The sequence below is a fragment of the Empidonax traillii genome, unplaced genomic scaffold (genome assembly GCF_003031625.1).
Source record: "Empidonax traillii isolate 1590-97213 ecotype Southwest subspecies unplaced genomic scaffold, ASM303162v1 scaffold180:size851510, whole genome shotgun sequence".
NCBI classification, from domain to species: Eukaryota; Metazoa; Chordata; class Aves; order Passeriformes; family Tyrannidae; genus Empidonax; species Empidonax traillii.
In genome coordinates this window covers 412,535-432,461 of record NW_020955373.1, presented here as the reverse complement: position 1 = coordinate 432,461, position 19,927 = coordinate 412,535, and the positions used below count along the sequence as shown (strand labels likewise).

General features: G+C 43.8%; 4 protein-coding genes and 1 long non-coding RNA gene across 9 annotated transcripts in view; 2 read left to right on the top strand and 3 right to left on the bottom strand.

Annotated features, from left to right (window-relative positions):
- Window positions 1–5,696, top strand: part of ABAT (4-aminobutyrate aminotransferase) — a 52,442-nt gene extending 46,746 nt beyond the window's left edge. For both annotated transcript variants that reach the window (XM_027886161.1, XM_027886162.1), the window contains exons 13-16: window positions 406–573; window positions 1,317–1,463; window positions 2,166–2,277; window positions 3,532–5,696. In XM_027886161.1, coding sequence (XP_027741962.1) covers window positions 406–573; window positions 1,317–1,463; window positions 2,166–2,277; window positions 3,532–3,653 — 549 coding nt within the window. In that variant the 3' untranslated portion in view covers window positions 3,654–5,696. The remainder of the gene's footprint in view (window positions 1–405; window positions 574–1,316; window positions 1,464–2,165; window positions 2,278–3,531) is intronic.
- A 361-nt stretch (window positions 5,697–6,057) lies between these two features.
- On the bottom strand, window positions 6,058–13,899 carry LOC114058640. The gene is made up of 3 exons (XR_003571510.1): window positions 13,889–13,899; window positions 13,424–13,431; window positions 6,058–6,532 (listed from the first exon to the last, which is right to left on the bottom strand). It is a non-coding gene; the product is annotated as an uncharacterized LOC114058640 (long non-coding RNA).
- On the bottom strand, window positions 6,720–8,317 carry TMEM186 (transmembrane protein 186). The gene is made up of 2 exons (XM_027886163.1): window positions 8,284–8,317; window positions 6,720–7,637 (listed from the first exon to the last, which is right to left on the bottom strand). The coding sequence occupies exons 1-2, from the start codon at window positions 8,290–8,292 to the stop codon at window positions 6,909–6,911; spliced, it is 738 nt and encodes a 245-aa protein (XP_027741964.1). The 5' UTR covers window positions 8,293–8,317; the 3' UTR covers window positions 6,720–6,908.
- Window positions 8,344–15,866, top strand: PMM2 (phosphomannomutase 2). 2 transcript variants are annotated; one of them, XM_027886164.1, is made up of 9 exons: window positions 8,344–8,435; window positions 8,697–8,808; window positions 9,791–9,867; window positions 10,473–10,564; window positions 11,310–11,409; window positions 12,387–12,462; window positions 13,591–13,706; window positions 14,741–14,918; window positions 15,184–15,866. In XM_027886164.1, exons 1-8 carry the CDS (start codon window positions 8,370–8,372, stop codon window positions 14,843–14,845), a joined length of 744 nt encoding a protein of 247 aa, XP_027741965.1. In that variant the 5' UTR covers window positions 8,344–8,369; the 3' UTR covers window positions 14,846–14,918; window positions 15,184–15,866. The 2 variants fall into 2 exon arrangements, with proteins under 2 accessions (XP_027741965.1, XP_027741967.1); XM_027886166.1 differs by lacking the exons at window positions 8,344–8,435; window positions 8,697–8,808 and adding an exon at window positions 8,909–8,996.
- A 1,173-nt stretch (window positions 15,867–17,039) lies between these two features.
- The window catches only part of CARHSP1 (calcium regulated heat stable protein 1), a 35,736-nt gene continuing 32,848 nt past the window's right edge, over window positions 17,040–19,927 (bottom strand). For all 3 annotated transcript variants that reach the window (XM_027886169.1, XM_027886168.1, XM_027886167.1), the window contains exon 4: window positions 17,040–17,928. In XM_027886169.1, the coding sequence (XP_027741970.1) occupies window positions 17,766–17,928 (163 nt within the window). In that variant the 3' untranslated portion in view covers window positions 17,040–17,765. The remainder of the gene's footprint in view (window positions 17,929–19,927) is intronic.

Here is a 19,927-nt window from a genome sequence, read left to right as displayed (position 1 = left end):
GGTATTGCCTTTGTATCACAAATGACCAACTCAGATTGGGGGCAGAAACTCCTTATTTAAAACAAAGCTCCTAGAAATGACACTGCTTCTCTCAGGGGTTTTGAAAATGCCACCTGTGCTCCTCCCAGATGTTTTCAGGTACCCTCTAGACATGTTTAAATCTCTATAACAGCACATACTTTGTGAGTTTAGGTAGAAAATAAGTTTCTAAAGCCTTTCTGAAAAAACAGCTGAATTTTGCATTGTGAAACCTGTCTCACAGTGAGTGGCATTGGTGGAGGGATTGAGGAGGGGAGATTGGAACAGTGAAGGGAGGGGAAAGACGGATGTTGCACATCACTCTGTTCACTAAGGGAGGTGTTTCTGTTTTGTAACATTCCCTGCTCCTCCCCTCTCTCCCCACAGCATGGCTGTGCCTTCCTGGTGGACGAGGTACAGACAGGAGGCGGCTGCACAGGAAAATTCTGGGCACACGAACACTGGGGCCTGGACGACCCAGCTGATGTGGTAACATTCAGTAAGAAGATGATGACAGGAGGATTTTTCCACAAAGAGGAGTTCAGGCCAAATGCTGTAAGATTTTCAATGAGACAAACTCTGTGCTAGTTGGTGACCCACTGAGGAGTGACTGTAACCTCCATGGAAGGGACAAGGTTTCCTTTAGCAATGCAGGTTCAGCTGGATGGAGCTGCTGTTTCACAAATACTTGCTGTGTGCTCACACAACAGCTGTCATCATCAGTTCTTCACTTGTGTTCCAGTTGTTGTCAGTCACCAAGGTCATAAAGCTGGTGGGGGGAGTGGAGGACAGGATTTAGCCTCATGGAACTAAACTTCAGTACAAAACCCAACCTCAAACTGACACCTTTTCCTACAGGGCAACTTGGGACCTTCAGGGCTTGTATGTCAGCACTGCAGATTCTGTCAGCAAGATTTCCTCTTGACATTAATGACATTATTTATAGATGCAATAAATGAAAAAAAAAAAAAAAGGCAAAATTAAGGAGGACAACATAAAGCTTGCTGCAAAAACCTGTATAGACGATTTCCCTGTCTTCTATAGCTGTGTTTCAATAAGATGTCAGAGCAGCAAGACAGAGTGCACTAAATGTGAAGCACGAAGTAGTCACCCTGTGTTTCAGCTCAGCAGGGCAGTGGGATTTTGCTCTTACAACAGAAAAAGGGGGGTTCGTGAGATTAATGCATGCCTTTTCATACATCAGATGTCTGCACTGCCAGTGTGATGCCTTGTTTTTCTTTATTGTAGTGATTTGCCTGTTAACATGTTCCACAACTCTTTTTTCACCCTTTCCCAAGCCCTACCGGATTTTCAATACCTGGCTTGGAGATCCATCCAAGAACCTTATGCTTGCTGAAGTCATCAAGGTTATTAAAACAGAAGACCTTCTAAACAACGCAACCCACGCCGGGAAAGCCCTACTGACTGGGCTGCTGGATTTGCAGGTAAACATCTGGAAGGATTGTAAATAAGAAAAATAAATTTGCTGGTGGGGCGGGATCTGCCCTCATCCAGTTTAAGCACTTGGACTGAGGAACTCCAGCTGGGGACTAAACCATCACAGCTTGCTGGTTTAGGTACTTCAATGCAAGTTGAATAACTGTGTCCCTTTTTGCATTGAAGTAAACTTTCTTTTACTGACTTGAAAATGTTGGGTTGATACAGCTTAATCCAAAATAGAGGGTGACGCCCAAAATATCTGAGTGTATGAAGTGCAGCTAGTTAAATTGCTTTGTTAGAAGGTTTTGTTACTACAAGCACCTGTATTTCATCATCCCAAAGTTCTTTTTAAAGGAAGGTGCTTTCATACTTTGTTCCAATTCTGATGGGCTGTTTAAACAAGAAAATTGCAGCTTTCCCTCCCTTGACTAAGGGAAATTCCTCACAGTTTCTACTATGGAGCCCCATGTGAGAAGGAAAGTCAGGCAGGCATTTAAGGGTAGGCTTGGAGGTGCTCTCCTCCCAAAAAGCATTTTGCACAGCATAATCCCAAACGCAGTCTCTGCTGGGTGAGCAGCCCAGCTCGTGCACTCGCTCCACTCCAGCAGAACCAGGAGGCAGCAGGGTTTCCACCTGGCAGAACTGGGTGCCACCAGGTGCCCTCTGTTCCAGCACCTGCTATGGGCATGTCTCTCCTCTCTTTGCAGGCTCGTTACCCCCATCTCATCAGCAGAGTGAGAGGAAGAGGAACATTCTGTTCGTTTGACACTCCAAATGATGCAACTAGGAACAAGTTAATTACAATAGCCAGAAACAAAGGTAAGATAGTTTGTGAGTGTGGATGAGCTTCATGTGACAAACAGTAACATAGGTAATGCTACTGAATTTTCCTTTTTCAGATGGTGTATGTGCACCACAGTATCAGAGGAGAGAAGGGAAAGGACAAGCAAAACTGTATTTAGACTTTTCTGGAAATACTTGTGTTTTCAGAGACTTCAGACCAGTCCAGTGCCTGCTGTGTATATTTACCAGGCTCTATAGGTCTGGTGTTACTGGAAGAGATCTATATAGGGCAGGAGTTTTTGTGACATCAGTCTCATAGTCCTCTGCAGTGACTTCAGGTGTCCCTGGGCATGGCTTCCTTCTAGAAAGAGATCAGGAAAGTTGAAAGAAAGTTAATGCCTAGGAAAACACAGGGAGAACTGTGAATTTTATACCTAAGAATACCTAATGATTAAATATGATGAGTTGCCTAAATGGGCACAGATCTACAACAACATGCCTCTTTTACCACAGAACTGTCACCCAGCTGCAGACAGGCCCTGGAGGGGATCCTCAGGACTCACACCTACATTCTCTTTGAATTTAACTGTGTGTGGGCCCTGGGTTTGCTGCTGTCCAGTTTTGCTGTTACTCCTATCTCTTGAAATGCATGGTGCATCTAAACTGTGGTGAAACCAACATTTTGGAGTAAAAAATACACTGTTTTTTGTTCTTTGAAACTAAGGCAGCAGGGAGAGAAGGGAAGTAGTTTGCTTCATGGTAAACCAAGGCTCTGCTTTGAGGCAGGGTAAGCCCAGCTCAGTGGCTGAGTTCTTGTTGTGCAAGGGACCTTTCAAAGAATTGGTTTTGGGGTAAAAGGAGTACCATGCATTTAAAGCACTGCAGGAACAGGTTTGCTGGCACTGAGATATTTTAACTTTTTGTAATTAAAAAATGAAGTAGTTTAAAAACACAATTGTAAAGAAACCTCTTGAGGCACCAAGATACTTAACCAGTAGAGCTAAGCTGTGCACTGGGTGGATTCTTTCCATTGCTGTTGGGGTTAGTCCCCATACTCCAAGTGTTTTGGAGAACAGCTACAGGCACCCACAGTGTTCTTCTAAGTTTCTGTGAGGTTTGATGTCCTTCACACCACTGCCCACGTGCTGTATCATGGTGTGGTTAGCAGGGATTTAGGGAGCTTCTGGTTGGCCCCTCACAGTGAGGTAAACCTCAGACAAGAGACCTGCATTTTGTGGATACTTGGCAAAGGTGGGAATGACAAGAGGACCTATCCTGTTCCTGTTTCAGGTGTTGTTCTGGGAGGCTGTGGAGACAGATCCATTCGTTTCCGCCCCACACTGATCTTCAAGGATCACCACGCGCACCTCTTCCTGAACATTTTCAGTGACATCTTAGCAAACTTCAAGTAAAAAGCAGTTCCCTCACACTGAACAGCTGATTATGAAATTAGTCTGCATTAATTCATGTCTCCTCTACTTACAAGATAAGTGTAAAGTCATAAACCGAGGTTTGTGTTCTGTGTGTGATCCTGCCCAAGGCAAGCTGCTCCATGCACACGCGCCCCAGGCAGAGCGTTGGCACTGGTCACCAGCAGGTACACGCAGCTGCCCTCACTGTGCATCCCCTACAACCTGTGGGCCTCCCTCTTCTGGCCTGGGCCATGCTAACTGCAGACTCCTGTCTCCAGCCGTGGCCCTGACTATCCATTGTCTGACCAGGACCCATTTTCACAGGTGACCCCAGATTTGCGTCCAGTAACAGCAACAAGAGTGGCCTCACTTAGGGGCCACGTGCCTGCCACATGGGAAGTGCCATTCTCCAGTGGCAGCTGGAATAAAATCGGTGTTTCAGGGAAAGCTCTGCTTTCCACCACTGCCAAGCACAGTGTTTTACAGAGTGATTTCCAGCTTTTTTCCCAAGAGTACAGACATCTGTCCCACGAGGTGGGCCGGGGTACCCCCTGTGCCCAGCCCGCACAGGCTGCTCCAGAGGCACCGGTGCCCTCAGCCACGCCTGCAGCGCTGCAAGTGGCACTGAAGCACCTGGCCTGTTCTCCTCATCATGGATGAGTTTTAAAACTTGTGACTTCTCTTACAAGCAGACTTGTACAGAGAAGGCTCTATCCTGAATTTGACAAAGCTTAGAGAACCATGCAAAGCACATTATTCACACTTCTGCCAGCAATTTAGAATGATTCCAGATTATCTTACCATTTGCCCAGAACACGCAATAGCCATTAATTTATCTATTACAAGTTCTACATAAATACTTGAGGTATTTTGTAAAACTACAGAAGAAATGCTTAATCTTAGCCATTATCTGGTATCAGAGCCACTACAGTGAAGGCCTAGTCCTAACTGCATATTTATAATGCAAAGTAATTCTATTTTTGTTCTGATAGTATATTCTAAGTCATTGATATTTCAGAGATCTTCTAGAAAGCCACAGGATAAAAAAAAAAAAACGTCAACAGTTCATTAATTTGTTTTTCTTTAGAGAACTGTTTTGTTTTGGATGTCTCTTTACTGTTTGCTTAGGGCTGACTTGAACTAGATCTGGTGCCTTTCTTTTCTTTTTCTTGGAGGAAGCATCTGGATTTTGTTTACTAAGTTTAACTTTCTGTTGTGCACCAAAACACAGGGACCACAATGGACTTTACAGTTGCCCTATTTAGGACCTGACCACAATTTTTAAGTACATAATAAGAGACAGAGCAGTTAAAAGATTTACATGTTTAATACAGCTACCAAAATGTGAAAGGTTTCTTACCTGCTTTGAGAAGTGTTAATCACGGTTTTCCCATTTTAGAGTAGTGGTGTTTGGGAAATCCAAGTACACTCACCTGCCAGCTGAAACCCAGTGGGATTTCTGTAAAATCAGAATTCTGGTACCACTGGGCAGAACCTGAGCAGGTCTTTGAACAGAGGTTGTAGAAATCTGGGGTAAGGACCAGTAAATTGGTGTTCAACAAAACCTCATTGTCATCGCTGTCCTTGTAAGCGTATTATCAGCAAAAGGAAAGTCAAACCAAGAACTGTATTTGACAGCATTTTGGGAATTAGTTTGTTCAACATATCAGTGCAGTAGTTTTAGTGAATGTCTCTAGCAAGTCTTGTACTTTTACAGAAGCAAAGGTCCAGTAATTTGAAGTCTTACCACATCTTCACTTTTATTATGACTACTCTAGGTGTTTTTATAATTTTTACTGACACTCAGTAACTGTATAATTGTGTACAACATGTTGATTAAATTGTTAGAGAATACATAGAAAGCACTGCAGCTGAAGCATATAAAGTTAATATTGTTTACAGCATACTGTGGACAGTGCCAAATAAATGTTTAAACAAATACTTAACTACACTTCATGGTGTAACTAGTAACTGTACACAGATTCATAACAAATGACATCTCATATGTAATCAATATTCTTAAATAAAATATTTATAATTGAACTTCTGCAGGGCTTTTAATTTTACACCTAGGACATGCCTGAACTGAACCACTAGTGCATATTAAATACATTCTGATGAAGATAAGCCTCCAAAAAACAGTGTATGTGTACAGTCCACTGTATTTTGCTGCCATGGCTTTTACACCAAGAACATTTTTCTTTTCCTTTTGATATTGCTGTGCCACATAGCATCAGCCGAAATTTAAAATCACAGAACCCCACCAGGAAAAGTTCAACATGAAAAAATGGTAATTCAGGGTTAGCCTGTGCACTTAAATGGCAATTTTACTTACCTGCATCTGCTGATCCACCAAGAGACAGAGGCTTCAATTTGCATGAGGAAGAGACAGGGAAAGGAACACTCCAGATTATTGGTGAGGGTCAGTTTATTTGCCATTTTCAAATGAGGTAACAGCTAGAAGAGTGGTGTAAGGGGTTAACTTGCTTCTGACAATTCAAAAGAAGTGTTACATGTTACAGGTGACATGTTTGGTTCTTTCTCAGGTTTAAATTCCTCCCTTTTACTGAGGTTTTGGAAAAGGAGGAGTCACGCTAACACCATGGAGTAAGACCACTGTCCTTCATGGATACACGTGCTGCTTTTACCATTCCAGTGGGAAGAAATATTGTACTGTGAGGGTGGTGAGACACTGGAACGGGGAGGTTGTGGATGCCCCAACCTTGGCAGTGTCCAAGGTTGGATAAAGCCTTGGATATAGCCTTGAGTAATGTGGTCTAGTGAGAGGTATCCCTGACCATGGCAGGGAATGTTGGGGCAAGATGATCCTTAAGGTCCATTCCAACCCCTTAATATTCTATGATTAAATGGGGCAGCTCCTGTATTTCACTTCAAGAGCTTTTCCCGTTTCACAACAACTTGAAGGGGCCAGCTGAGGCAGTTGGGGTCAGCACCACTAATGCAGCCTCCTAAGTGCATGTTGCATGGAGGACAGTTCAGACTTGGAACTGCTGTGACAGCACAACACAGAACCCAACATGGAACAGACACTCCTCACACCATAAACAAGCCGCAAAGACATTTAATCCAGTGGATTATTCTTTATCACTGTGACTTTCTATGCTGGGTGCACTTACAGCAGGTTTTGCATAGGAAAAGGAGAGGGGTGTCAGTGTGGTAAGCTCATTAAACCTCATGGAACAACAAGCACAATGAACATGAAACATGGAAAATCACTGGAAATGAGCTGCTGTATCACACAAGTTCTCCAAATATTTGAGTAAACTTCTCTCTGTCTACAATCTGTCCATACTTAACTGTGAAATATAAAATGTCTGGGCTGTTATACCGTTTGAACTGGAGAAGCAGCTCCTCCTTGCTGTCTCCAACTTCATCCAAAGTCACCACTGTCTCTATGGGACAGTAAATGTCATTCCGTCTTCCCCAGAACGTCAAGTGGGCCACTCTGACAGTCTGGCCAGTTTCACTCAAGTAGATGAATCCAATAATTCTTCTAAAAAAGTAACTCATACTATACAACATTGCACCAGCAAAGACTGCAAGGCCAGTTGTGTATAAGAAGATATTCTGAGACACCTGGTTCTGCAGGTAGAGGTACCAGATGGGAGGCAGCGTGACCATGGTGGTGGCAGTCTGCAACAGCTTCAGCCTGGACACGACCCTGCAGTACTTTATCCCTGGAAACCTGTAGACCAGTTTGAACTCTTCTGTCCTCCCATCCACAGCCTTCTGCTGGACCGCAGCAGCAGCGGCCAAATGGGACAGACACACAGACTGTGTCCTGAGGTAACTGGTAACACCACTGACTTGCTGGTTTTGTGGCTGCAAACACTCCCATGTACCAAAAGTCCAGGGCGGGCGAGCATCTCCCCTTCTCCATGACCTTGTCCAGAGCTCCTTCTGTAGACACCTCCCAAAAGCTGGTGCCATGCAGAGTTTAGTCCTGACTGTGCAGAGCCAAGCCTGTAAGGAAAGGTTACCACAGGTCATCATTAGAGCCCTCTTTATAACTGAACCACAGCGAGCTTAGTCGGTCCCTCAGGCACCTACAGAGAGCAAAGCACAAACCCCCGCTCAGAGTAACCTCAAACCAGTGTTCTGTCACGGGTGTTCGTGCTCACACCCCCCCGTGGAAAGGAAAACACTTTGGATAACACAGTTAACTGAGTTAACCAGTGACGTTCGAGCCACACCAAGGCACTACGGGCCGCTTCAAAGCAAAGAGGGCAGGGAACGTGGGCTGCCATCGGTGACGTGCTAAATAACCACTTAAATGGCAATTTTAGAGAAACGGGGGGAAAAAAGGTGGACTAGGCGCAGTAAAGGGGAGTGGGGAGAGTGCTCTACACTGAAGAAAGAGGGACCAGACACTGGGGACGTGCAGGATAACAGGAAGGAAAGGACCCTGGCGCTGCCCCCGCCGCGGTGTGACACGCGAGCGCCAGCGCCCCCGGGCAGGGACGCGTCGGGAGGGGAAAGGGAAGGAAAGGGAGAAGAAAAGCAAAAAGGAAGGGGAACGAGAACGGAAAGGGAAAAGGGAAGAGGGACCGGCGCGTCCCTATCCCATTCAATTCCATCCCATCCCACCCCGTCCCGTCCCGTCCCTCACCGCCGCCATGTTCCCGCCGCGGTCGCACCGCCCCCTGAGCGCGCGGGGCCCGCCGGGAGGGAGGCCCAGCCCAGCCCGGCCCAGCCATGGCCCCGCCGCCCGCAGCGCTCTGCCTGTTCGACGTGGACGGGACCCTCACGGCCCCGCGCCAGGCGAGTGCGGGACGAGGCTGCGGGGGGTGGGGAACGTGCTCCGGGCTGTCACCGTGGGGCTGGGGGAGCGGGGGGTGTCCCACAGCCTGCGAGCCCTCGGGCATCGGGGGCATCGCGCACCGCGGGCTGGGTGGGTGAAGCTGCCGCGCCCCTTAAGGGGAAAGCAGAAGAATCCTCCCTGTCTCTCGAAGCCTGGTGCTGCCGGTCTGTGGTGGGCTCATGCCGCACGCAGGGCGGGCTGACGGGTGTGTTTGGGCGCAGAGAATCTCCCCGGAGATGGCGGCGTTCCTGCAGCGGCTGCGGCAGAAGGTCAAGGTTGGCGTGGTGGGAGGCTCCGACTTCGCCAAGATCCGCGAGCAGCTGGGCGAGGACGGTAAGGACCGCGCTGGGGCAACCCCGAGCCACCCGCGGGGAAGTCAGGAAGGTTAAACGCAGGTCAAACCCTGTTCGTTCCCCTCCTCCCTTGCTTTGAACTGTTTTTCCCGGTGATGCCGCGTTGCACTCAGTCTATGAAGAGCTGTTTCCTGGCACTTGGAAACTGCAGCCTGTTTCATTTTACACGTACCTCGGTATCATATTAAGGGATTGTAACTAATGGTGAACTCCTGGGAGAACCTTGGGAGGGATTTTTCCCTTTGCTGCTTTACAGCGGAACTGTGTGTGTGACACCCACGTGTGGCTGCTCAGCTGTGAGCACATCCCTTGAGGGTCTGACTTTGTTCACTGCACCATAACCCGTGTAACAAACCCCTTTTGTTATGAGGGTTATGGTGCAGCGATGGGCTCTCACCCTAGTCCTACAAGAGGCACTTCCTTTTCTGTGTCTTTAATGGTCTTTACTTAATTGATGCCACTGACAGCCTCCCGTCATGCTCAGATAACTCATAATTTGTTTGGCTTCCAAGTGGTCTCCACTAAGGCGTATCATTTTGTGTTGTAGTAAGACTATCACAACTGCCAGAAATCTACTGAAGATTAGTAACACCGAGGAAACAAACGTAAAAGAGCAGTATTTGACTTGCTCTCTCACCAGGCTGTGTGCCAGGTTTTTGCAGTGTTTGAGGTGTTCAGTCACTTCCTTACACTTAATGCAAAGAGGCATATTTTCAGGAGAGGAAGAGCCTTTGAGCAAAAACACAGGTAGCTCAACTGAATGACTATGTGATTTGAGGTGTGCATTAATCTTAGTGAGAAATGGGAGTGGCTTTGATCCTGTGCTTAATGTTATGCTGCTGAATCTTTTGTGCTTTAGGATCTAATGTTTGCTGTGTTTTAACCTGTTCAGCATGTAAGGCAAACTGCATTAAACATGTAGGGAAAAAAGGATGTGTTACTGTCTTTCTGTTTGCTTGCAGTGGTTGAAAAATATGACTACGTGTTTCCAGAAAATGGTCTTGTAGCATACAAGGATGGGAAATTCCTGAGCAAGCAGGTAAGTGTGAAATTTCCAGTAGTGGGAAAGAGAAATTTTCTACATATTTTCTAAGGACTTTGCTTTGTTGCTGCAGTGCAGTCCTCTGTAATCACCCTTCTAACAAAGGCCAAAATTGCTGCTGTTTTCATGTGTGACCCCTGTTAATGGATCATTCATTTAGTCTGTAATGTTCAACGTAAGTAATGGAGAGTAAACATTTAAAAAGAGATACTGGCTGAAATTGCTGCCTTGAGCAGTTGTTCCAGTTTATTGCAGGAACAAGCTCCATTTCTTCACGCTTGGCTACAGCAGATATTAATTGCAGTTTTTGTTTAGGGTTGCTGCCTCTGACCCACAGTTTCCTTCTAAACTTGGTGCAAGTAGAGAGCATATTAAAGGATGTTTAACAGTTTGGTGTTATGGTTAAAAAATAAAATAAAAATTAAAATGAGAGCCTTCAGTTAATACTGTGTGTGCATCAGCTGAGAGTTACTGATTGAAGGCATATTTGTTCCTCTGTGGTAATAACCATGCCTGATTATCCAATGTCTGTGTTTTCCATGTGACTTGCTTTTAGAATCTCAAATTCTGGACCCTTGGTTGAATGGTGTTTATTTTGTTAGAGCATTCAGGGTCACCTGGGTGAGGACATTCTTCAGGATCTAATCAACTACTGCCTGAGTTACATTGCAAAGATTAAGCTGCCAAAGAAGAGGTATGTGCACACACACATCTCACATGTTCTCCTTGTTACAGTGTTGGACATCAGGATGTAAAGCTCAGCTCAGGCTGCTCAGCAAAATAAAAAAAAAAAAAAAAGAGTAGTTTGTGGTTTATGAACACTGTGTATGTGAAACAGCTCAATCCATGCATACAAAGACAAGCTCGCAGCTGGAGCATAGGATTTGAAAGACTGAATCAGTATTTATATTTCAGAGGGAAGGAGACTCAGTTTTGAAGTAGGAGTGTTTCCTTGATGTGTTTGGAATTCAGCAGCATAATGTTTTCCAGAGATAAGAGGTGTGCAGCAAGACCAGCTCTGTGTGACATGTGAGGTGCAGCTGCTCCAGGCACTAAAATGCACCCTGTGAGGCAGGGTAGGACCCTGCCCAGATTGATGTGAATTTTGCAGCTTCACCCCAAAACAGCCAGCGTGGCCTGTCTGGCTCTGAGGACTGGGTTGATGGGATGCTCCAGTCACACTTTTAAAGCCAAGTCATGCTTTTAGAAGTCAGAAAGGATGATGTTGAGGTTGCGAGATTGAAATAAAAGTCAGAAACACTCCTTGGTGCCAGAGGTATTGGTTCCTACATGTGTGGGGCTTTATGCATACAATGAGAGGTTGAAGGAGGCAGCTGATTCCCACTGTTTTCAGAACTAAATGGAAGTTCATTATGATATTTAGCGTTTTGATCCATTTTTTCATCTGTTTTCTGTCTTGTTAATCAATCCTTTTCCAGAGGCACTTTCATTGAGTTCCGGAACGGGATGTTAAATGTGTCCCCCATTGGAAGGAGCTGCAGCCAGGAAGAACGACTTGAGTTCTATGAACTCGATAAAGTGAGTTACAGCTCTTGAAAATACCCAGCTCTCCTGGAGGAGGCAGTTACAGCCAGGTTATGATTTTTAAAAAACTTCTATACTTTCTGCAATTTTTTTCATTGTAATCCATGTACTTTAACGAACTTCTTCATTCAGACCTCAGCAGATAGGCAATAGGTTTTTTGTTGCAATGGTTAACAATGATTACTTTGAGAAGGGGTGGGTTTGACTCATGTTTCTTTTAATCCAGAACACCCAACCTCTACACATGGGGTAAACATCCTGTCCTAGATAAAACCATTCCTTGGTGAGCTCTTTAATGTACCAGCCTGTATCTGTTCAAGTCAATAAAACTATTCCTTTACTTGTCCTCTGCAAAGCCTTTTAAGGCAGAATTTTAACAGCTGAGGCCAAACTATTCACCATTTATCCTCCTTTGTGCACAGCTAAATGTGCAAGGCTGAAATGAATCTGAGCCACCAGAGTTCTGCTTCCTGCTACACCACAACAACTGTTTCTCACCCAATAAAAAACTGAAACCTAATTCTTTAAAAGCAGGCTTTATCTGTGACTCAGTTCATGGATGCTGAAGGATATCTAAGCATTCTGAAAAAACCCTTTTTGGAGTATACAGCCTCAGAAGAGTAGTAGTAGTTTTTTAGACTCTTCTTTATGCCTCAGCCTTCCCATTTGTAAGACTGAATATTTTTGGGAGCTGAAGCACACTTCTGTAGTGTTCTAAGATATTCAGATGGAAAAGCAAACATCACAGCATGTACGTGAAGTTTTGCTCTTTTATTTTTTTACAAGTTGGTCGCAGATTAAAGTGGGAAGATTCTTAGCGTGCTGCCGGTAGTAATAAAATGTGGCTGTATCACAGTCCTGGTACTCAGACCTCTGGATATTTTTGAGATGTTTTGGGGGGTTACCTTTTCATTGATGAATTAACACAGCATGTAACTGATGTGTGGTTTTGTTTTGTTTTTCCTTAACAGAAGGAGCATATAAGAGAGAAATTTGTGGCTGATTTACGAAGAGAATTTGCAGGCAAAGGCCTCACATTTTCTATAGGTAATACATTAAAAGAATGTAATTTAAAACATCAATTAATTTTAAATTTCATTAAAGTCATATTGCCTTGTGGCTGTGACATATCCCATCTCATCTGTGTGATAATTCTCACTGGGGGTGGTTGCAGGCAAGACTGAGCCTCTTTTTCCTCTTAAGCTTTCACTGGGACATTTTAATTGAGATCCATCAACAAAGAGAACTTCATTGCTTGTCATCAGTTCATTGTCCTTTAATGTCAGTTGTATGACTGATTCTGCTCATTTTGAAACGTATTATATGCTTCTATTTAGTCAGAGTTGTTTCTGTGAATCAGTTTTGATCAGAACTATTCCATCAGTGCTGTTCAGCTGCCCTTGGTTCTTCAGTTCTAACTGCATTGTGTGGGAGGAAGGAAAGAATCCAAAAGCAAGTGCAAGCTTAAAGAGAAAAATTATAATAGAGGAGGAATTAATATTCCATGCACTTCTTTTTTTCCCTTCTCCCCTAATATATTACCACATTCCTGCCCTGTGTTATTTTTCAGAAAGTCTGGTTGCCATTAGTGCTGTGGTATTGAAGCACTAAGGCAGAAATGAACTGAAATGCAGCTCTCCTGAAGCATGTTGTAAATACCTTTAGGACACCTGCTTCAACTGGGGATCATGCTTTTAGGTATTGGGGAAGTCCAAGGATTCAGAATTGGAGCAGTTGTTGTCCTCTTAGGGTGCGTTTAAAAAGGCAGATTTCCTCCTTTTTCTATTCTGAAAGCCTTAGAAAAGTCTTTTGCCTAAGACCTCATGGCTGTACACAGACCTATGACTGCTTTCACTTGAGCCCTTTCTTTCTAAAATTAAAGAGATTAAATGTAATTTTTTTTTAAAAAGTTTGCTTTTTGGGAACACACTAAGACTTTCATATTTGTTTAAGGGATAAATAATCATCTCTAAATCATAACTGTAATAACTGCTACCCTATAAAACACTTTCTGTACTTACAAGACTTAACTCCAGGGTCTCACAATATTTCTGTGGCTTCTGCAAAGCTCCCCCTACCTAAAATCTTAGCCAGTTTAGGATTTCTTCACTTCCTCTCCCCTCAGAAATGTGTTCTTACAATCAAACCAGTCTACTTGGTTCATCTCTATCCTAGGAGGGCAGATAAGCATCGATGTGTTCCCCGATGGATGGGACAAGAGGTACTGCTTAGGAATTGTTGCCAATGATGGATACAAGACGATTTATTTCTTCGGAGACAAGACTATGCCAGTGAGTAGTTTGTTGTATTAATTTCAGAGCTGTTTTAAAGCACAAAGACTGTAGGTTCTAACCTTCTAACCTTATTCCTGATGAGAGCTGAAGTCAGGGTGCAAACACCATGTCCATGTTTAACTGGCTGTGCTGCTGGGGGAGAGCTGGGACGTTTTCCTTCTGCTTCCTGAAATGAACACGAGGTTCCTGACAAACTTAATAGAAATTGTTTGTAAATGGAACTTCTGTAATTCTGTTAAAAACCTAGGTGACATGACTATGTGATGAACTGATTATCCTGTGTGGCTAGTGTAGATTGATGCTCCCTGTTGGCTGGTGTTTATTAAACATATTTATTTCCCCTTTAATGCTGTTCCTTTGCTCACCACTGTCTCCACACTGAGGAACTGAACATAGTCCCTGACCCCCATCATTGGGCTCAGCAGGGCAATTCAGAGGCTTTTAAAACTCCTGAGCAGAGACCTGACAAGAGCCTGTGAGGGCAATGGCAAGCACAAGGACTTGGATGAAATTAAAGCTGTCTGAATATGGCCAAGGGACAGGGTCAGCCTAAGTTTTACAAGAAAAGGCTTAGTTTTATAAGAACTGAGAGTTATAAAACTCTGAAGTTTCAAAGAACTTTACAGATTTATAAACTTGAAAAGGTGAAATGAAATTAAAAGGTTTTTCCCCCTTGACACCAGCTGCAAAAGTAATCACCAGTCCCTCTGGCATAGAGTTCATGGACAGTTCTTTTTAAACCCTGTAAGTGGCAGTGCAGCATTTTCAGAGTGTTGAAGTACCAAGAGCTGCTGCTGACCCCGTGCAAGCAGAGTAGCAAACAGAAACTTGGGAACTGCTTCCTGCAGTACTCCCTGGGGCTCTCAGGGATCTCTGCTCATGCAGGTGGCACTGCTGTTGTTCCCTGAGCCTTGTCAGGTGTCCTGTCACTGCAGCTCCTTGGAAAGAGGCCCTTCTTTCCATGTTTTCCTTTATATGTCCATTCTGTGTCATTATATGTTAAATAAAATTAAATCCTCTTCTGCTTCCAGGGAGGGAATGACTATGAAATTTTCACAGACTCCAGAACAGAAGGCCACAGTGTCACATCCCCCCAGGATACCAGAAGAATCTGTGAAGAGCTGTTTTTTAAATAGAAGACTTTTAGAATTCACACTTACAGGACGGTTAAAACAGCTTAATAACTTGAAACATCATCTTCATTCTGTATTTTCTGTGTTTTGTAACTGTGTAATGAACAGGAGGTGCTTTGCAGGTCAGTCATTACTGAAGGGAAGTATTTTAATTGAAGAGCCCTTGCTGATCAGGGGAACACAGCAGAGCACATTTAGCACCATCCTTTCAAGTACTGTTTTCTTTTTGTTTGGGTTTGGTTTGGTTTATATTTTTTATTGGTTTTTAAGTCATCAGTAAACAACCTTAACTAATTAATTACATTTTAGGGGGGAAGAGGGGGGACATAATCTGCCTCTAGTTGATTTATGGTCATGAAATTTGCCTGCAAGGCTTTATCCCTAGTTGTTGTTTTTTTTCATTTTGAGGCTGCTTTTTAAAAGATGAGCATTTTATAAGAGTTATTTTTTTTTAATACTGCCTTATGCTATAAAATCATGAATTATAAGACATTTAGGACTTTCTTGACTAAAACTGGAAGATGAGTAGAAGAGACAGGATTTATTTCATCGTGGAGGTGGGAAGACTGAACTGAGCCATAAGTTTCTGACCCCATCTGTGTTCCAGTGTGTGGTCAGAAGGTGCTTCAAGTCTCCCACCCCTGGGAAGGCTGGACCAGCTGGGGCCACAGTTACCTCCTGAGAATGGTTGTGGTGTCAAGGTACGGTCAGATCATGGTACCTAAAATCCATAGACTATTTAAAAAAAATTTAAAAAGTTATAAATATAATCAAAGTAACTTTTATCACAGTAACAAAATATACTTCTGTCACTTTCTGATAGTTTTCTGATTTTCTTTGTAAGAAAGAAATTGAGGGTAAATGAGATTTTAGCACTAAGAATATTACCTGAATTACGTTTCTCTTAAAATTCAAGTCAACATCTGACAATCCATGTAACTGTTAATATTACTTTTCTCATCTGGCATTATAAAAGTAATCTTGTATATGGACAATTTAGTAAAGGAGAATCAAATCTCGTAATGAAAAATTACTGTTTCACTTTGTCATTTTGGCAAATAAAATACTTTAAGCAGAACCTGTTGCATGCTGCCTCTCTGTATAAAGAAATGAGGGACTTGAATCTTTCCCATTCCAAGTTTATGTGATATCTGCTCGGTAAAAAAAGAGGAGAATACAATCTCTGTGTACCAACCCAAATCCCCAGAAGAGCTTACAAAAAAGGAGAGGGAGCTGTAATGCACCTCATGCATCATAACTATCTTGTCTTCTCATGTTTTCTTATATAAAGTTTTTAAATATCAGACACCTGCATTCTCCTCTCCTTGATCATCTTCACCACCACCTACCCAGGGAGGAGACTGAAGACATGTTAAAGCATTATAATGGTCGCATTTATTGTAAAGAAAGCAGTGTGTGATACTCCAACAAGCTGGACAGTGAGAAATCCACCACTTCCGAGTCTTACGGGTCATAAAAAACAAAGCCAAGCTCCAAACCCCACTAAGATTGGTCATTATCATACACCACAGTATGATACTGGTACAGCCAAGGTAAAACAAGCCAGCACAGCAGTTGCTGATCTCCATACCTCAGAACAGATCCTGTGAGTCCTGGGACACATCCTGACAGCAAGCACCTGCTGGTAGAATTGCAGGTAGGCAACTGGAGTTACACTGGTTCACACAACTAACAAGAGCTGTGCCATCTTTTTTATTTTAATTTTTTTATTATTATATTTGCAAAGTCAATAAAAATCCACTGTTAGGAACATCATAAAGAAAAATGCTGCATTTGAAAAAAAAAAAAATATGTGGAAGGCAAATAGGAACAGAACTAAGTTAGTTGCACTACAATTACGTGAAGGGAAGATTAACTATCACATTCTACCAAGCAAGTTTTTCAGGGAAGCAGATGCAGAATGTACTTCACCAAGACAGCTGAGCCTGTTGAGTAACTCACACAGTATTTTACACAGGGTCACCTGAGCAGCACAGCCTGCTGTTCAGAAGGGCAGTTATCCTGCCTGCCTGGTGGCACACCCTGGCAGGGAGGCAACTGTCTGCCACCCAGAAGGTCATCTTCAGCCTTGTCTAAATTCAGACACTGTCAGAGGCTATGAATTATCCACTATTCTACAGCTTTCTACCCCTTACCTTGGACCATATTTTTTTAATTTGGGTTGGAACTTTGTTTACTTAATACTGGCCTATAAAATTTGTTGCTAATCAACCATCAAGGCACCTAAGTAAATTCACAAACAATCCTGACTTTACAACCACAATACAGTTTCCACACTCATGCAGCCACCCCATGTGCAGATGGTGCACTGGAGTGTAACCACTAGATGGAGAATTTCCACCTCGTGGCTGCTGCTGTTTGTGAACTTCCTTCCACGAGGACAACAAATTGCAGCAATGAACACCTCTCTCTCTCTCAAGGCAAGGGATTCAGGCACTGTTATCAGCAATAAATGTACTGTAACCCTACGGAAGGGCAGCCCAAGGGAACAGAGGGCTCACACAATGTCAGGGTCTCGGAGTTATGGCCATCTGCACCAGAAGAGCCCTCCTTAAACCTCTCCCCACTCCCCCTGGGTATTTCCTGGAATCAGTTCACAAGATAAAAGGAAAAAAACCAAACCTCCCCTCCTCCACCAAGCACACAAACTAGGTCTCTTTAAATACATTTTCTGTAAACACATTATGCCAGATTTTTTTCATTAGCATTCGAATTGCCTTTTTTTTTTTTTTTTTTTTTTTTTTTTAAATCAGGCCAGCTATAAAAAACAGTAATTCTGGCCTGCTTCTGCTTTATTGACAACACAGTGTTTCCTCCTGCAACAACACGTAGGATATTCTCAGGACAGGTCCCCTGCAGGCAGCTGTTGAGCAGTGACCACACAGGTCAACCCGGGGACACCTCAGGGGCTGACGACGTGCCCCGACCAGGTCTCATGCTTGGTGCCAGGGGCGAGGTGGGTGATCACCACCTCCACCGCCTGCAGCTTCTCGTTCTTCGGGGGGATGGTGCACATCTTGTAGGTGACCTCGTCGCCCGCCACAGGAACGTACTCGCCCTCGATGCTGCGGAGGGGAAGCTCCAGTTAGTCACAAATCACATAAACACTCCCTTGCAGCTTGTTTAAATTTTTACCATAATAATTAGTTTGGTTTTTTTTTTCAGAGCCTGTCATCAACCAAAGTCTGATTGGTTGTCTTGCAGCAAAATGCTATGGGAATACTGTAAACACCACCACTACCCAAAAAAAAAAAACAACCCACTAAAAAAAAATTCAAAATGGAAACAGAAAAACACAACAATCCCCACTGTAATATACCTTAAAGAATACTCAAGTTTGGGCAGCATCGCTGTGAACTCTGCACCAGCACCTCACCCGCCGGCAGCACTAGAGGGCAGGGCTGACGCTGTTTGGCATTTACTTCGGGGATATGGGTTTTAAACTACACAAAGTTGATCCTTTTCTTCTTTCCCTCCTTCTCACTTAAGCTTTTTAAGTTTGGGTTTTTTCCTGTTTTCTTTTTTAAAAAAGGATTGTGCCACGTAATGGAAAGATTTTACCTTTAGATTAGTCCACGGTAACAGTTTGTGATATGAAAAAAAAAAAAAAAAAAAAGAGTCCAAGTGACCTGTGGTGTCAAATATTTCAAAATTACTTGCTGTGAGAAAAGAGGGTTGTGCCACCCTGATGTGTTGCACTGCAGAAAAGCTCATCCAGTGCTTGGAAAGATTTCCAGGAGTCGCTCACTCCTACCTATCCCCCACCAGTGTGATGCTGTGGGATGCTGGAGGGCTTTCACGTGCAGCTGTAACTGCATGTGAGTCCTTATCCTGAATCCGTGGGAGATGGCCAAAGGGCTGTCACCTCCTGTTCAGAACAATGTGCTGATGACACAGAGACTGCAAAGTGCAACAGCCTTCCTCACCTCCACCCCTGTGCTCGACATCAGAGCTTTGTAATAAAAATCCCAGCATGTGCCAGTGAAGACCAGCAGAGATTCCTCCAACCTGCATTGCCACGAGGCTCTGACAATACAAAAATGCTCCTTCACCTTTCTTTAAATACAGCTACACAAGCCCATATCCACCTTCCCCTCCTCTGATAGCCTAGGCTCTAGACTTCTTATTGTTTGAGGGTTTTCAGTGTCTCTCAGCAGCATCTGTATTTGGGAACAGATAAACACTAATAACAAATTCTACCTGATTGGTGTAACTTGCTTGTGAACACCTATTAACTGAAGGTAAGATTTGGGTCCAGGAAAGCAAAAAAAAAAAAAAAAAATCATCTAGGACAGAAGTTTGTCACACACTGCTGGGTTTGTTATTTGCCTTCACTGGGACCAAAGTCACACCACCCAGGAATTTAACCCCACCTGTTTTTGTTAATAGCAGAGATCTCAGATTTTAGCAGTGCCCTTCATATCCACTCTCATCTTGTGACCCATTATTGTTTGGGCTTTTCTATTGCAGGAAAGACTGGCAGGACTGATAGGAGATAAATTCACGGGCCCTCACTGCTGGTTGTGACTTCACATCAGAGTTTGCTTCTCCCCACTGCTCTGCAGAACTTCAGCTTCATCTCCTGCACTGTCTCTCCCCAGCCCTTCCCCCTTTGAGGGCTGCCCCAGTTTCTGCTCCCCTCTGAAGCCTTGTGAGTGCTGCTCAAGGAGCTGGTGCCAGGCTGTGCTGCAGCAGAAGCAGCTAGGGACAGGATGGTAGGGTAGCTAGGGTAACCAGCCATGTACAAGGAAAGCTAAAACTGACCCATAAATCAGAATTTCTCCCATGGGAAATTCAAAAGAAAACAGTCATTGTTTGCTTACTGATTGTATCAACATGATATTGAAAACGCTCCTGTATCTGAATATGGATCTAAAACCTGCTAGGAGGAGTTAAAGGCAGTCCCAAGGCCTGTGGCTTGAAATGCATGTCCTTCAGACTTTATTTCCCTCTTGCCAGAGCTGCCTGTGACTACAGGAATGAGACCCAAAAGGGCATGTCCTAAGCTGAACCCTTCTGACAAGTGCCTGGGAAAACAGGAGTAAATTGAAGGCAGAAAAAATA

What these genes read in the sequence shown, in the direction of transcription:
- PMM2 (XM_027886164.1), top strand. Translation starts at nt 8,370, where the DNA reads ATGGCCCCGCCGCCCGCAGCGCTCTGCCTGTTCGACGTGGACGGGACC. An exon ending in CCCTCACGGCCCCGCGCCAG is followed by an intron (nt 8,436 to 8,696) that starts GCGAGTGCGGGA and finishes GTTTGGGCGCAG; the next exon opens with AGAATCTCCCCGGAGATGGC. An exon ending in CGAGCAGCTGGGCGAGGACG is followed by an intron (nt 8,809 to 9,790) that starts GTAAGGACCGCG and finishes GTTTGCTTGCAG; the next exon opens with TGGTTGAAAAATATGACTAC.